Source organism: Drosophila yakuba, chromosome 3L, assembly GCF_016746365.2.
Source record: "Drosophila yakuba strain Tai18E2 chromosome 3L, Prin_Dyak_Tai18E2_2.1, whole genome shotgun sequence".
NCBI lineage: Eukaryota > Metazoa > Arthropoda > Insecta > Diptera > Drosophilidae > Drosophila > Drosophila yakuba.
Window position 1 is genome coordinate 16,450,561 of NC_052529.2, and position 18,189 is coordinate 16,468,749.

Genomic DNA, 18,189 nt, shown 5'->3' on the forward strand with positions numbered 1-18,189 from the left:
CGAACATAAAACCATTAAAATCACTTTACTCGTTAGTTAGGCATTTGAGCCGGTGTGCGTGGGACTCTTTCCCAGGAGATGGGATCTGGATATAATGGGGGATATAATGGCTATAGGTGCAGAATAAATGTTCGGAAACGGGTCTACAACTTTCGCTGAAGCACTGGGGCCATGTGAACAAGAAATTACATTTCCTGTCTGCAAGTTTTAATGAAATGGTTCGCATTCGACTATTTGGCATTCCCCCTATTTCATTTTCCAGCCAAAGAAGCTTTGAATTTGACTTTATTGGGCAAAATAGTCCCTTTATTTCGTTTTCCTGCCAGAGCAACTTCAAAATTGGCCCAATAATACAAGCAATAAACAATTAGTAACATAGAACAAATGATGAACTCTACCCAAAGCGAAAAATCTGATAGTTTGGTACAAATAAGAACAGAAATAAATACATTTCCCTGTGGCTTTTAAAGTCCTAGCTAGGAGTTTCACTTTAAGAAAATCACTTCGGCTTCGACCAATTTAATGATGGTGATGATGATGAGAGGACAGGCCTTTGATAAATGAAGCACACAGAAAATGTGATTCGTGAATCTTTTTTTCTAAATCAATTGCAAATACGCATCAACATCGTGCAATTCAATTTCGTTCGTGGAGACTGCCAAAATCCTAAGGAACTTACCCGGATTCGGATGCCTGGGCAACTGATCCGTGGACGGCGAATGGGATTGCATAATTAAGGAAAGAGCATTAATGGTATTCATAAAGATTTTCATGGCTGCTACGCTTTTGTGCAAAAACTCACTTTGATGGCCTTAAAGCCCAGACTTAGATTTGCCTCGACTTCAGCAACGAAACCATTACCAAAAATTCCAAGCAGCGGCAGCAGTATCAGCATTTTCTGTAAGCAGAGAGATGGGATTATTCGGTTGGCAAAACAAGGTAAAAAAGAAAAGGTCGAAGCAGTCGCAGTCGCAGTCTCAGTCGACTTTATTAAGGTCAATTCAATGTCTGGCTCGGTTTTTGGTTACGGCTAATGGTTACGACTACGGCCATGGTTACGGCTCTTCAAGCTCCTTCCATAAATTTTTGTTTACACTTCAGTTTGGTTTTCCATCGCCTTTTTTTCCAACTTTCCACAGGGTTTCACACCTGCGCACCCACCTTTAATATTTTCATGAATCATTTTTTTCACGGACGGCAGACAAAGTTTTTGTGTTATTCGTTTTAATCTGGTTACTAGGATAAAAAGCTCAATGAACAGGTACTTGCATAGTTATTATACTGCTTTTATTCTGACTTATTCAGAAGATTACCGTTTGTCCTTTTAATTGGCATTTGGATTACAGAAAAATTAGAAAAAAAATAACCGCAATTTATCACAATTCAATTGAAATAATAGGTTTTGCGTACTAAAATAAAAGTTTTGCTATTCCCACTTAGCTGCAATGAATTAATGATTCCTCAGCTTGAGAATTAATTCATCATTACGCAAATAGGCTTAATTGATTAATTGCTAAAAGGTATTTATGTGTATCAAATATCATAGAACAGGAAAAAACGCAATGTTTTCCCATGAAAGTTTTTCTCGGCGCGACAATTAAATGTTTAAACAACACTCAATAGTATTGCTAATTGATTTGCATTCACGCACCGAACGACGGAAGTTACATTTTTCCAGAGGAAACTGCAATTGATGCGGATGAACACATTTAATAGTATTTCCGTTTTCCCCGCGGCTTAAGCATTTTCACACTTTCGCGATAAATGAAAAATGTGAAAAGCTATTTATTAATGGTGGATCTTTTACGTCTGCGAGTGGTAATTATTTCACATGCTTGTTGTCTGTGGGCGGGCGCCTTTGTTTCAATCAGTTTACGCACTAAGAACACGCATACGCCGTGTGGCCAACTTTGAGGAAGGCGCCTCCTCCGTGTTGCTCACAAAAGGCGCAAAAGCTCATTAAAAAATATTTTCCACTCATGCGTGAGCATTTCAAAAAGGTATTTAATTAAACTTTAATAACAAAAACAATAAGCGGTCGGCTACAAAATGGAAAAGCAAAATGGCAGGCGGCAGGAGGAAGGTGACAGGTGGCAGGTGGCATGTGGAAAAGGGAGGTGGTTTAATGCGAAAGATTTCAATTAACGACACGGACCTCGTGAGCTGCTAAATGGATTAACAGGACGAGGACATCGAGGCACTGCGACGGATGAGTGGCCATCACTCATGGCATACTCGTGTGGAACGGCCGTTCGGATGCAGGAGGCACTGCATCAATGGTCTGCATGAATGCTGCTTCATTAAGGTGTTGCTCCAAGGAGCTATCCCCAGTCCTTGTCGTAATTATCGCAATTACAATGAACGATGACGGGGGAAATGTAAATGGGCAATGGGAATGAAATGGAAATGGAAATGGACGTGGAGACTTCTGCAGGACAGCAGAGTCAACAATAATAAAGGCCAACGAGGCGCATGAGAGCAGTTAACAAAGGAGGGCTGGAATCACAGGTCCTAGAAGAACCCCTTAATGTATGTGGCTCAGAGCTCTGAGCTCAGAGGATGCAACTCTCTGATCTGTTAATTGCGAGGCGAATGTGGGCCAACACATATCGCCACATGTTGCTCGCCTTGAATGGGCAAAGTGCAGGGAAAAAGGAGCACAACATGCGTTGTGGCGAAAACCGAGTGAAAACCCATCCATTTTACCAGCCATCCATCCATCCTGCTGCCTGTTTTGTGTTTATAATTATGATGAAAGGGAAGGAAGCAGATCCCGACTCTAGACCAACCATTCATCTCGAGGCGATCCGGGGCAAAATGTGTGTGTCACTTCGGAAATGAGCAAGTCCGTTTAAAAATGCTTGCCACAGAGTGCTGATTATTTCAAAACAGAAACGGGTGTCACAACTCTGGGGAGCCATATCATTAAATTTAATGAATAGATAACAACAATGGACGGAGCTGGCCCAAAAGGACCCAAAAATTATGCAGCAAAAAGTTTGACCCACTAAAAATACAAGTTGCAAAAATCTGACCTCAAGTTGAGGCTTCGCTGACGGCGTTTTATGAGCTCTTTAAATGGCCATTTTGCACGAGAATTGATTAATGACATACCCGGCCACCACTCCCTCATAATTCGACGGTTTAATGCGGTTTAAAGGGGGCTTAAGCCATGTTTGGTCGCCGGAATATGTTTACTTTCGGTGCGGGCCTGGCCAATGAAATTAATGATATTGTTAAGCCATTTTAAACGAGCCAACAAATTAATCTTGTTTAATTTGTGAAGTTGAGCATGATGGGCCTGGCATTAGCAGCTGATGCCCCAGTTTATGCCACACTCCCATGCAAATCGGTACAAATTCCGATTTGTGGAGGGCAAAGCTGATTGTTTGACTGCACATCAGTCATAAAGCGTGGTATCTGGATATTGCTACGTTAGAATCTTATTATTCAGAACACACACGATGCCAACGATGACAACACTGGCACTCGCCTCATAATGATGATGATGATGAACACATTCATCGGCATGTTTATGCCACTTTTCGGGATGATAACAACGCGTAACAATGCTGACACATCGAAAGATTGTCATTCGATCAATTATTCACGAACACGCAAATCATCAACAAAACGCTCAGCACTCAAGGATGCCAAAAACACCAATCCCATGCCAAACACACTGCAAATGTATCAAAACCAGGCACACAACTATAGATATTTAAATAGCTTCAAATTATAATTAAATCAGTAGTAATGGCAATAAGTCAAGGCAGACATTTTGAATGACAAAAAATGTTAACTAAGATGTATTATAAATCTAATTCACGCATGTCTGACATTTGTTTCTTAGCCTGAATGTTTGGCAAATCAATTTATTTAAGTATCAGTAATCAATCACAATAATATATAATTAAACATTGTCTTGCGATCCTGAATCCTTTTTTCCGGTGCAGATCAATGGAGCCTGGAGTCTACCAATATTAAGTGACACAATTGCTATTTGGTTGGGGCTTCTGTGCCGCAGGCTCTACTCAACGAACAACAACAGACGATGGTCGCATTCGGAGCAGCAAAAAATAGAAGGAATCATTGGCATGAATATCTGAGTGTTTTTATTTATGACTGCGCGTCAATATACTGTCAGACTGGTGAAGTGGCGGATGTGAGCGGGTGGGCTTAGACTGCTCTTTGGCCCGACTAGAACAGAAATCAATCAACTCAGGGCTCAAACGGAAAAACTAGCAGCTCGATGTGGGGAAGTGGGGAAGTGCAGAGTGGGAGGCTGGGGGATGTGGAGAAGGTACATATCTGAAGGATGCGAAGTCCTCATGGAGCCATAAATCCGAGCATGACACAGTTAAGTGTTGGTGCTTAACAAAGGCTTACGGCAGCAAAAGTGGAGTATGGGTGTGGAAAACTACTGAGATACAAATCACAATCCATCTGGGGATCCATCCGAAGAAGAAAGAGAAATTTGCCTTTAATTTAAGACATCATTCGTTTGAGCTAGTTCAAAAACCCTTTTATCTCAGTGCGAATCACTTAACGACCCGAAATTTCATTTGCAGCTAATTGAAATTCATTCTGGCGAAATCAAATTAAGTCAAAAGTATATCCTGTCGCCGAAGGTACGTGTCCTTTCAAGAAACAAAGCCTGGGGCCAAGTGATTCATTCATAGCGATAAATTAAGACTACTAAGGATGCTGAGTACCTCCTCCCAGACTCCCATCCTTTCAGCCTCCCAGGGGACATATTTTCGCTCACATTCACGTCCTGATATAAATATCCTGCCTGTGAACGTGTCCTGTCCAATGAATATCAACAGTTTGCTCTCCCTATTTCTTGACATCTTTTATGGCGCTTTGGCTAAACCCTCATCAGCATAAAAAAAGGAAAAACTCAATTACAAAATATCAGAAAATCGCAAACAAATAAATTAAGGCTACAAATCTGGCTAAGGACTGCGGCAAACTCGGCTCAAATCGAAATGAAATAGTGACACAGGCGCTGCCATAAAACCAAAGGCAAATACAAAGCCACACAAAAGGAAAAAGGTTAAACCAAATATTTATCCAGCCGCCCAAGGAGAGGGAGGAGTAGAGGTCCTGCTTCGGGTGGAACTCGCAGTGAGAGGAGTCCTTTTCCGTAGTCTGTATGTAATTACCAGGCAAGGACTGCAAGTACAGCTGTGCCTAAGTACATAGCTCGCTAAAGCTCACAGAACACACTAAAGGACACCCGAAGTACAGAGAGCGCAATTTGCACGCTTGTATTTTTAATAAAATATTGAACTTCAGCTTCAATACTGATAAACTAATACGAGTATAAACAGGATATATAAAAATGTGCACTTTTAAACTATACATACTGGATTCTTATTAAGGTGTTTTTAGCTCAGATAAACTGAATATATTAGAAGTACTATTAAAGTTGAAAGAGACTCTTTGTTACTACTCTTTGTTATAAACGAACTGGAATGATATCGAGGAATGAATCTCTCTAAACTATTTTAATAATATATCATATAAAAGTTCAATGAAAGCTACAAACACATTGTATCTATTGGGTATGTTTTGGGTTTGCTTTAATCTAAAATATATATTTTTTAAGCCCCTTTCTTAGTAACATATTAATCTGAGTGTCGGGATGGGAGTGTGTGTGTGTCAGGGCGTACGTGGCTTTATGCTTAAATAAACATTCGTCCCTTTCGTCCCGTCGTCCTTGCGTCCTTTCGTCCTTTCGTCCTGCTGCTCCTCCTTGGGCCACCGTCTTTGGCCCGTTTACATAGCACCCAGCGGCAGGCAGTCAGTTTGCCCGGTCAAAGCCAAATCGTTGATTGCATAAGTTGATGGCCGACACATGTCCGAGATATACAGTGTCGATATAGTCTGTGTTTGTCTGCGGGCGCAAAGGCCCCGAGTTACTCACGTGTGGTTGCTATTCACGTCTAATGATGTCTGTGCAGGTTGCATTGGCTGCTCCCGCTCCAAGGATTCCCAAGCTCCTGGCCGAGTGACCTGCAAGGGAAAATGAAATTTATATTGCGAGTTGGTACACACTGATTGCTTTATTGAGATGCCCGGCCAGAGATCTCCATCTCCAGCACCCATTAAGGATTACTGAGAGGCGTTGAGAGGATGCGCCGGCAAATTGCCCGAAACCACTATTCAACTGGAGCTTCTGTGAAGATTTTAATTGACTTTTTGCGGTTCAATCGATTGTTTAATTTACTTGACAGACAATTTGGTTGGTCAAGTAAAAATGCATAGAAATAAAATTTATTGAAAGATTTTGGAGGAAGTATTGCATCTGACATAAATAAAATTGTTTAAATAAAGAATTTCTATTCTTTCTGCATTAAAATCAGTAGGCCGTGCAAAATCATATTATCTGTTCGGTTAAAACAACCATTTAAAGCAACGTTAATTGCTGTTGCTCAGGCTTATTCAAATCCAATTAGAGCTAAATTTCTGACTTCATTTCCAATCACTTAAACGAATTTTGCTATTTTGCAAATTAAATTCGCGAAAGACAGAGTGCGTTTGGTTTTTTATTAGCCGCACACAAAAATGAGATATTGAGCTATCATTAACATTTGGCACAAACAAATGGCAGGCCATAAAGCGGATCTTTTCGAATCGAAGTCGTTGAAACATTTTTATTAAATTGTTTTTGCCTTTCTGCCACATTTTTTCATATTTGCTCATTGTCGTTTCCTTGTTGCTTTCGCATCTGGTAGTGTGTGTGCCTGTATGTGTGTGGCAAGGTGTTTGTTATCGTTTGTTATATTGCTTGTTATGTAATGTAATTTATACACACCCATACAGACAGAGATTCGAATACAATGTCATAAACGGCAGGGACACAAAGGCAATTCCGCATGGCATTAAGGGCAGACAAAACAAATGGCGAAGAAGGAAGCCGGGCGGTATGCGGGATACGGGATGCGACTAAAAGCCAAAGAGAACGCGTTTGGCATAACTGATAAGCTGGTAACGCAGCAGGACATTCCCCTCTTAAAGGTCTTGGCCACGGCCCAGACATCCCCTCCTCTGCCCCACCAAGTCCCCACCCCCCATTCCCATGCTCGTCCTGGTTCCTGCTCGCTGTGCCTGCTTCCCTGACTTTTGAATACTTAACAGGATAATGAAATGTCAAAAGTGCGCAGGCGGAAAGCGTATCCCGCTGTCCTGTTCTTCTTCTCCCCCGCTCCAGACCCTCCTGCCCAGTCTCACATTGATATTCCTCCGGCTGTTGTGGAGCCTTATTGTGTTGTCCATGCCTAAGTGAACGTCACGGCGTGCCGCGCGCTTTAAATCATAAACAAGGAAAGGGGGCTCGACGAGGAATAACTGAGGAGGCTCCAATTTCTGGACATTTTTTGGTTTAAGGATTTCTATTTACTCTTTTCCGTTTCTTAAAAACATAAAACCACTTTTAAACTGTAGCAATCATAAATGGTTTAAGGAAAGGTAAAGCATACAGTGTAGAGGAGCAACGAGCATTTAAAAAATAATCATGTAACTTTATGACATCAAAATATTCAAAAATTATTTTACATGAAAGTAAATATTTAACTTAAAGCTCTCTGTATTCATTTTTTTTTTCCTACTAATTTTAACACCAGATCAAATTTTTTTTAAGTTCCAATCACATTACTGCAATAAAATACCCCACTTAAAAAAGAGTACGAAACGCGAATGAAAAATGGGCTACACCAGCAGAAAGGACCACATCCCTCACACGGGATGTTTATTTTTTTGGTTGGCCATTTTATGTTTACATAAATTTAAATTGACACAAATGCGTTTCGGGGGCCCCGACAAAAAGACAGGCCAGGAACCAAATGATAAACTTCATAAATTATGACAGTTTTATGCTGCTCCCGGTGCTCGGTTTACGCTTTATTTATTTGTAGTGATTGCAAGCGAATTGAAAATGTATTTATGCAATTCCATGGCATTACATAATAAGACCAGAAGCCAGAACAGGTATATCTCCCCTCCACCGACCGCCTTTCATCCCCGGAATAAAGCAGCTTTAATCAAAACCTACATTTGTGGCAAGATACCATTTACCCTCCACCTTTGCAGTCATCTATGGGGATATCCTGCCAGTTATTGTGGATATATCCACGGAGGCTGCCACGCTAAACTCAAATTGCTGTTGCTTTTTTTCTTGTTCCTGTATAAGTTGCGAAAAACAAGAGAAAGTTGTAATCAATAAAGTAAATGACCCAGGCACTTCGGGACGACCAGAGAACACATCCTGGCAAATAGAGGGCAGTGGTGGTGAATGGGCCAAGTGTTGCTATGATTGATTTCTTGGAGTGGAATAAGCATTTGGATGTGTACAGATGGGAGGTGGTACTTAAGGTAACATAAGAAATTCACCAGATATTTAGCTAATCAACTTGGCTTTAGTTTCAATAAAACATAGGCAGAGTCGGGCATTTATAATAAATGGGACTTAAGATTTCTTTGTGAAAAGCTTGTTTTTTAATACCAAATAACCATAGAATTGCATTATAAAAACGAAAGAAACTTAAAAGCGAAGAGTATTCTGTTCCTAATAATTTGTTACATGTTTATATTGCATTAATTAAGTAAGGGTAAATTAGAAAAAAGTGAAGTGAAAAAGTTCGGCATTTATAACATGTCTTAGGTAAGCAAAGTAAGAAATGTTTGTCTCAAGGAATGAAGGCGTTACTTATTGTTTAGGTTTTTATTAATTAACGAAATGGGCCAAAGTACAGCACCGAAAGTCCGCACACACGCATAATTGATTAACTCTGCGCTCCAGTAAGTAGGCAACATTTATTTTGCCCTTCGCCCAGGACCTTCTTCATTTCGTTAATGATCTTGAAAAAGTCTCTTGAGGGGAGAAGCTTATTTTCGACTCGAATACAATTGAAACCAAATCAAATCAAGCTAAATTTAGGGCACCCGCAATACGAACACTCGAACAATGAGTTCTAAAATATTCAACGGGAAATTTATGTGCAACTTGTGTACTTTGCATGCCGCTTATTGACTCTTCAGGCCGGCAAGCCAATTAAGGCCTGCTCAAGGGAAAAAAAACTACCAACAATGGCGAGGAAGCAGAACCAAACTTTGGCCACAATCTTAACAAGAAAATCTGTAAATTACACGCCACAATTACAGCATGATGGGTGGGATGGGAATGGGGATGGAGATGGGGTGGCAGGAAATTCCCAAATATTTATCCACCTAAATAGATTTGATGGCATAATTGAAATTTGTAGCTATTGGCTGGGGCCATTCCACTCAATATTTGTGTGCTTGCAATTTGCATAAATACCAAATGGCAAATGCCAAGGAAAAGTTGATTAAAAGCATAGCCGAAAGTTTTCCTGTTTTTCGCCATCAGCTGTTAATAACGATGGACGACCCGTGCCGGAAAATTGTGACACATAGCTTCGGGGTTCGTTATGGAATGGAATGGAGTGAAGTGAAGTCAAGTACAGGATTGGTTGCCCTATCCTGACATTGTCCTTGGCGGAGTCCAAACTTTTTGCTGAGCTACAATTTATTTTCTTCTTTTGATAATTTAACTTTTTTCTTTGCAGCTGAAAATTGGATTTGTTGCGACCGACTTTCAGACTTTCAACGCTTGTAACGAATGTTGAAAGGAAAAAGTTGTTTTTATACCCGTTACTCGTTAGTTAAAACGGTGTACTAGATTCGTTGAAAAGTATGTAACATTCTACCTAACATTAAGTGTTTCCGACCATATAAAGTAAAATCTTGATCAGAATCACTAGCCGAGTCGATCTGGGCATGTCCGTCTGTCCGTCCGTCCGTATGAACGTCGAAATCTTAGGAGCTTTAAAAGCTAGAAAGTTTGGATTAGGAATGCAGATTCCAAAAAACATAGACACAGTGCAAGTACTGCCACGCTTAAAAGCTATGTAACGGGTATCAGATAGTCGGGCAACTCGACCATAGCGTGTTCTCTCGTCTAATTGCAGTCGTAGCCTTTGGGGCTGGAGGAATATTTCGCGGTTGGACAGAGGGTGGCTGTGTGGTACAACTTTATCAGGTTATTTAATATTCATTTACTGAAAATTTCGAGCAACCCAAAGAAATGAACACGAGAACATACCGCCCAAATAATCCACACAATGAAGCCACAACAATTGGAATTGTGTGACTTCAAATGGAATTTCAACTAATAGCCCAGATAAGCGGAATAAACTTTGTTAAAACGCCAAAACTTTTCGACAAATATACTCGTAGGCCGGGGATCGCAATCTCATTTGGAACAATTCAGCATGTTTTTCAGAGTAAGCCCATTCATATTTAGATCGCTTAATCAAATTAATTAAATAATTGAACTTAGTTAATCTTGAAAAATAATAATTTGAACGTTTGATTCGTATACTTTTCGGTAGTTCAAAGCCTTTGAATTTCTAATAAATTTCAAATCCTGCACTCTTGAACACAACCATTTGGGAATTTTCTTTCCCCTGAGGGCTCAAAATCAGCCGAAATGATAAGAGCAACTTGTCTTGTTCTTAACCGCCCAACAAATCGCTCTCCAATTAAATCCTTTCTTGTTTTCTTCGTAAGCTAACTTTGCATTTGAAACTTTTTTACTTCGTCCTGCAGGACAAACAGGCCACCCCGCGGGTGATATCTTCTCTAGTCCTTGACTATGAACCTTTAATGGGAGTCCCGAGTCCAAGCCATTTAATGTGCTTACATTCATTTCGTTTTAAATCTGTGATAAAGTGGGGGTCGCTTAAAGCCTGGTCCTCCGTCCTCCGTCCTTCGTCCTTCATCCTTCGTCCTGAGTGCCATTCCCCTTCCACATTTAGCGGAGAAAAAGTTGTCGCCGTGTCGCGACAAACGCAATTCTTTACACGACGACGAGTTTTGTGCGCTTTTTGTTTCCTTTTTTTCTTGCTCCGCTTTTGGGTTTGTGTTCGCATCCCCTTTTGGCCAGGATTTTTGCCGTGCTTTCCGCGCCTTTTGCGCGCTTCCGGTTGTGTACGAGCTTTCTAGATTACTTTTGTAAGTGAATTTGTTGCGGTTTTCCGCAAAATTTACAAGTACGTGAGAAAATTAGAGCTTAGCCTCTTCGAGCCACAGCCGCTTGTTGCTCTCCCCGTCCATCAGTTCGCCCTTAGATCTTTAGCCTTATTATGCGGCCACTTGGCAGCGCCTTCAAGAGGCTTTAACGCGCTTAAGATGTGCAACGCAGCGTATGCGCAATTTATGCCCGAACATCGCTCATACGCCGCGTTGCAGCGGGCGCCAAAGCAAACCACACTGCCACGCCAAATTAGCAAGTTCATTATTTGCTTAGCCATCGCCTTTTGCCAATTTAACGCCAATCCTAAATGCGACTAGCTTAAAGGGGAGTGGAATTGGCTGTGGGAGTGGGTGTGGGAGTGCTTTTCTGTTCTGACATGAAAATAAATTCGATGGCTGTAGCTCTCCGGCGCGCTAAAATAAAGTTTCATCTTGGCCCGCGAATGAGCAAGACAAACTTTTCCCCCAACCCAAGCCCGCCCTCAAAGTGGGCGTGTCTCCGCCCAATACCCCGCTTCTGTGTGCGGGTGTGCGGTTTTGTCTGTATTTGCAGAATTGTTAGTTTCACGCTTTGTTTGTTGAGATTAGCTGGCAGCACCCATCCAGTCCCACTTCCAGGACCCATTTTCCCCAGTCCCAGTCCCATTTCCCCTCTCCCACCATCCAAAATCCCCCCCTGCTGACAGCTCCCCAACGGAGCGTCCCCACCGAACGAAATAAAATTGTGCAGCTTACTTTACTTTATTCGTGCCAACTTATGCCACGCCACAGCGCTACACTTGTTTTATGGATGCCCTGCAATTAAGTCTGTGGGGGAATCCCATAAGTTTGCCATTCAACGACAAAGAGCGTTCATTGGGGTTCATTTGGCATTTGGCGTTCCCGTTTCGCAACTTGTAGGATGCATATATTAATATTTACATATGTGAGCCAAATTAAATAGTTTCTGCTTTGCTACTGAAATATGTTTAATTGAATGCGCACTCCTTCGCTATTTTATTTAAGAAACATTAGAAACTATTAAACTCGAATCATCAACAGTACTTTTGCAAAATAAAAGATTGCTTTTCATAGTTTCTTGTTTAATCGAATCACCTAAGTTACCCACTCATATTTCTAGTGACTGCAAACGCATGCAACAGGAACTTATCCTGCCATTTTCACCCAGGAAAGTGTATTCCTACTTCGCATAAATCAATTGCCGCATACACATTTCACTTGGTTTATTTGCTTCGTTTGTTTGTTGCCTTTGCAAGAGCAAAGTTTGCACGTGAAAATTGCGTTCACATGTCTTCCGCAATTCTGTCTGTGTGTGCGAGTGAATTGCGAGTATATAGTATTTATTTGCCGGATTGGTGGCGAAAAATTCGCTGGCGTGTGGAAAATTGATGCTGCTGCTGAAGTTTTTGGCTTTTTGAACTGACAGCTGCGATTTTTATGCGTCTCAGCCGCCAATCTGGGCCAGTTGGTTCTTGGCAACTACATGGCCAAAATAATTGTAATTGTGAATGGTGGCGCCCACGTCCTCTTTCATGCTTTATAAGCATAGTTATTTCGTTTTGGGTTTTGTGGTGTTGAAAGTGTTGGCTGTTATTTTCGGTTTGCCGCCTTGCCCTGAGCGATGGCTTTCCATCCGCCCACTTCCATTGCCAACTCTCCAGGACCCTTATTTATGGAAGTACTTTGCCTGTTGGCTAACGAGAATTTATGGCTAATTGATGCTGTTATGCGTTGCTGTTCCGTTCCGGCCAAAATGAAAAGCAAATGATGATGGTCGAACCAAATAAAGTTGCCCGGCAAATTATCTGCAATTCTGCGGCTCTGATTTCGACGGGCATATTGCACTAACGTAAATTAAGTCCCAACAATGCAGCAAAATATCTGCATTTTCATAGGCGAGTGTGTGAATTTAATTAAGTCGAATTGCAATTTATAATTCATAGCTCACCAGCAGCTGACGCCACACAGCAGCAACTTGGTAACAGCTGGCCCCCAGCTGCTGGTCATGGTTAATTCACTGGATAAGCTTTCTATAGTGCCATCCTTTCATTTTGCTGCCCTACACAGAAAGTAGAGTGGATGCCTTTCAACAATAATCCTGAACTACTTTAATACCCATGTATATATTTGAAATATCTTGCAAGTTATCTTAGTGGTTTCTATCAAACGAATAAATTCTTCTATTTAGATTTTTTTATTATATATATAATTTGAGCAATGTTTTGATTAAATTACCCCAACTATTTTACCAAAATATATTAAAAATATTATAGATATTGATACAGACTTAAACGTTGACTTAAAAGAAACACATTGATTTCTAACAAGGCTCTATATTAACTTCAAACACGAATTATTCTCATTTCTCCGCTTGTATCGATTGCCATTTCAGTCGAATGGTCCTTGCAGCGGGGCAATGTTCTCACAGGACACCCCACACACACACACACCCAAAATTCACTCCAGGACACGTGTGGCATGTATATTACAAAAGTATAATGCAAATGGTGTGCTCCATGGGTGGGGTGGGGGGATGGCAGTGCCTCCTCACTTAATTAGCCAGCGGCCTTATTTATTATTCACTGGCTCACTAGCTCACTGGCTCACTGGCAATGCCTGAGTAGCGACCTGGCCCGCCTGCTCCAGCCTAATGAATCACAGTTTTTGTAGTGGAAATTTTAATTTTTCATTAGCATGCAAAGCAACAAAGCGACACGAAAATATATGACCTTGTGCGAGTAGTTTTTGTGACTGCCGTTTTGCCTTTGTTGCCATGGCCCAATACCATTCCCATTTCCATTTCCATTTGGCCCACCTGCCCACCTGCCCATCCGGCACATTTGTCACACAGGTGCCGAGGAGCTGAGTGATGGAGCTCACGGCTCTCGAGCAACCGAAAAGAGCAGCAGGCAGGCAGGAGAGAAAAATGTGAAAAGCATGTTGAAAGGATTAATGCACACATCATTTAACCAGAGGCAAAAGGCCGGCAGATAGGTGAAGGTCCTTGCCAACTTTCGACTGCCCACTCCATCATCCCATTGCCCTGCACGGCCCATTGAGAACTCGAGTCCCGAAATGACAGTTTTCCCAGCCAGCTAAACAAGGTCCATCTCTGGTCTCTCCGGTCAGGGTTACGAAGTTGATGGGTCCTTTATGGGCATTTGCGGCTGTCCGGAACTTGTTTTTGCGGCTTTTCGCCCAGTGTAAACGGTTCGAGTCGGTTGCGTTTGAATATTTTAATGCACGATTTAATTTTTGGTCAGTAATTTACATTTCTGTTAAGGTATTGCTGGTCGGTCGCCTTCAGGGCTGTCGAACTCTTTAATGTTTATGTTAACGAGTGTGGAAAAATGGAAATCATAAAAGGGAGCGCTTGAAAAAGTAGGCAAACATTTTGGAAGCAGAATAAAGTTTCTCCTCTTTAGTATATGATAAAATGCATAAGCATTTAAAGACTTAAAAGACTTTAAAGACTCGTATCCAGCTTGTGAAAATTGTAATAATTTTATTTAAAATGCATTTAATCTGATGCAACTGATTGCAGCCTCGGTTTATCTTCCCCCAGCGACCTTTCAATCTGGTCAATATGATTGCCGTCAAAGCCGTAACCAGAAGCAAACCGAATCCAATCCCAAAACCGCAGACATTTCATTGAGTGTCCGAATCACCGCCCACCCGGCCACGTTTGCTCTTTGGAGCTGAGCGTTTCGCAGGATTCGCGGTCTGGACGCCATTTGCGGCTCATAATTCAGGACCCGGCTGGTTCGGCAAATTGCATTACCAAAATAATAAATCAATAACCATTTGATGGAGCTAAATGGGATTATTGGCAGTCGGCGAGGCTCCTTGCAGGCGGCGCTTCTTTCTGTCTGCGCGCATTTATGACATAATTCAATTCATTTCTTGAAATTCATTTTTCAACGTAACTCGGCAAATAAGCAGATAAATAAATAAACTTGCACTGTGCCCGTAATTGGTTTTTATGGCGCGCCGCCTGCTTAAAAAATGCCACTGATTTTTATCTTCAATGCTAACAAAGGAAATGCGAGAATGTTTCTGCCAGCGGATGCAGGTGCCAAAGAAAAATTAAAAGGGAAAAATCGTGCCCGGGAAAATATGTGGCGGCACTGTCGGAAAATATGCCAGCAATTGCCACATCAAGCCAGCCACATATTGCAGCAATCACCCACAACTCTGTCGGAATCCATTCCCATATTCTAAATCTCCTTGGATTTCCACGAAAATATAACCATAATAAAAAAATAATATGAAACCATATAGTCAACTATCTTTATCATTAAATTGATATGAAAGAGAATAGAATAGGCACAATCTTCAGTTTGATTTCAAAAACTATTTCACTTCTTTACAATTTAAATTTGCGAAAAATATATTTTCACTTATCCATAAAAATCTTTTTAATAATTCCTCCTTAAGCTAATATATTCAGTTTAAGTTATTAACCTCAAACTTTTTATCACTTCACCTCTAGTGTGAATTTTGATTCGTTTCGTTTACTTTTGCGCAACGAAATTTCCAGAACACCTTCGCCAAAGTTTGAACAACTTGTCGAACGTAAAAACGAATAAATGAAATGAAATGAAGGTAGCAAAAATATGGGGGACTGCAGGAAATGATGCTCGTATTTCCTTTTTGTTAATTTTATTTGCATGCTTTTATGCCTTACTTTTATTCATTTCTTTAGATGTTCAAGTGCCCTGCTCGTCCCTCAATCTGCGTTTTCCCCAACGAATTTTCCTTTTTTATTTCGGCGGCGGATTGGTATAAATTTTTGACAACATTGGATGACGACAGTCGAATGCAGCACGTGACAGAAATGAGTTTACTCTAAAGAAGGGTAGGTTATTCAGTTTTTGAATTCTCCATATTACCATATATATAATTATGCAGTAATTATTATTTTACAAAGATCAATGCTCAAACATAAATAATATTAAGTTCAGAAAAGTGTTAATAGTTACATTACTTATACTTTAGAAAGGGCTTTAAACTTGTTTTCCGTGTAACTTCGACACACATGCAGATAGCAATATTTTGGCGAGCATGTGATATTTGCAGGCTTTCAGGCGACAGAAGGAGGAGCGATTTGGCCCAGGACTCGGGCACAGCAACAGACAGGACCCATACGTGTGCGAAACTCCAAATAAATTTGCCCCCCAGACACACACACACACTCACACACCCGCACACACACAGAGGCATCCTCGTGCCGTTTGAGTGTTGCTTTGAAAAATAGGCAATGTGCGGAAATTTTGATTTTTCGCCCGACTTGGCAAAGGCGTCGAGGGTCCCAGTGAATTTAGTTTTGTGTGTCTGACTTACAGCGAAATCAAATTAACTTGTGCACACTTTTAGGCGAGGAAAAAGACCGGGCCAAAATGTTGCGACGTGACTTTCCCTCCATCCACCAATGCAAATGGCAACCGGAAGTCCTGTCTCTCGCTCTGTGTATGTGTAAATTTATTCACTGATGTCTTTTATAAGGGGCAATTTCAAACATTTTGTCATTAAGTCAACAAATTTTTAGAACGCTGCCGCATTTCGGGCCGCGGTAATTACAAAATGAAGTGCACGTGAGAGGCGGCAAGAAGCCAAATAAAGAGAGAGTCATAAAACGGGAATGGAAGGGATATGAAGGCGGCAGGAGGCAGTGGGCGTGGCAGGTGGCATATAAAAGACGTCAAATGAATTTGTCTTTTACCGTTGTCGCATTTCCCCGCCACAAGCGGTTCTCAAATATGGTTTGAATTGCTTGAATTCTTTTAACGGCCTGCAATGGAACATATCCTGCCTGATGAGCCGTGAGTTTTTAGGGAGGAATATTATTCACTTTATGGCCAAAACAAGCTTAAACGCATTTATATTCACTGCTTTATTTAATAACATACAAAAATAACATGCCGAGGCATCAGTTAAATGAAACTAATTCAAAGTTCACAGAGTATTTACTAGAAAATGCATAATATTTGATTGTTTAGATGAGTCTAAATGTTGTAGTTGCGTTTTCAGTCAGCAGGCCAATTAAAAACCAACTATGATGTTTATTTATTTTTAATTACAGACCGCAGCCAGCAAAGTTATTTACACTCGCAATGGGGGAAGGGTCGAAATATTACCCAAACAACACGCCACTATTAGCACCTAAACGCCCGCCACATGCAGGCATAAATCAAAACTTGCCTCATAAAATATTTACGCCCGCCCTCTCATTCAGCAAAACCCACAACAAAATGAAGGGGGACTCACAATCCAAAGTGTTAAATTAAATTGTGGGATCATTCGCACGGAAAGGGAAGGCAATCTAAAGCCGAGCGGAGAAAAAACTACGCAACTGGTTGTCAATTTAAAAGGGCAAAAAAAAAGACTTTGAAAAAGGTTTAATAAATGCGAGCACTGACAAACGGCGATAAAGAAGAGCGGCTGAGCCTCTGCTCCCGAAATGTGTGTAAACAAATTAAAAATTGGCCATAAAAAAATAATCATATTGCGGCCGGGGCCAAAACAAACAAGCGACATTAAATTGATAAAGGCAATGGCCAAAAGGGGCAAGGTGGCCAATAAAGAACGCAGCATGTGAGGAGCGGATCAGCAATAAAGACGCTTCCACAGGCTTAAGGAGCGGCCAGGAAAACACTTGAGTGGATGGAACAGTACAGTGGTGAACATTTTTTGCTCATATTAAAAGCAACTTCCAAGTCATTAACCCGTTTATGGCGCTTAACTTGGCCGAAACCGCCCGACCGTCTCTGCACACTGCTCCACAATAAAGCAGCAATAAAACGGCTAGCACAGCAGATGTGTGTGTGTTTGTGTTTGTTAGCCGGGCCAACTTAAAGCGTTTAACGGCTCATTTATTGCGGAACATAGCCTCGGTTTCAGCTACAGCTCGACATAAAATGTTATTAAAAACGCGGCCATAGAATCGCCCGGGCACGCGCCCATTATGTGTTTAATCTTTGTCCGACCAGGCCCGAATGGCATGCTCCCACACATGGTATCCTGCACAACATCGCCAAATTCCACAACAACACTGACAGCCAAAGGACGAAATGGGGGCCAGCGTCATGGCGTAATGGAACAAATGGCCACCGGAAAACGGATGCAGCC

General features: G+C 41.3%; 1 protein-coding gene across 2 annotated transcripts in view; it reads right to left on the bottom strand.

Annotated features, from left to right (window-relative positions):
- The window catches only part of LOC6534295 (basic-leucine zipper transcription factor A), a 52,166-nt gene that overhangs the window by 25,016 nt on the left and 8,961 nt on the right, over window positions 1-18,189 (bottom strand). For both annotated transcript variants that reach the window (XM_015195063.3, XM_015195064.3), the window contains exons 2-4: window positions 5,933-6,021; window positions 803-898; window positions 680-701 (exon numbers count right to left, since the gene is read on the bottom strand). In XM_015195063.3, coding sequence (XP_015050549.1) covers window positions 680-701; window positions 803-895 — 115 coding nt within the window. In that variant the 5' untranslated portion in view covers window positions 896-898; window positions 5,933-6,021. The remainder of the gene's footprint in view (window positions 1-679; window positions 702-802; window positions 899-5,932; window positions 6,022-18,189) is intronic.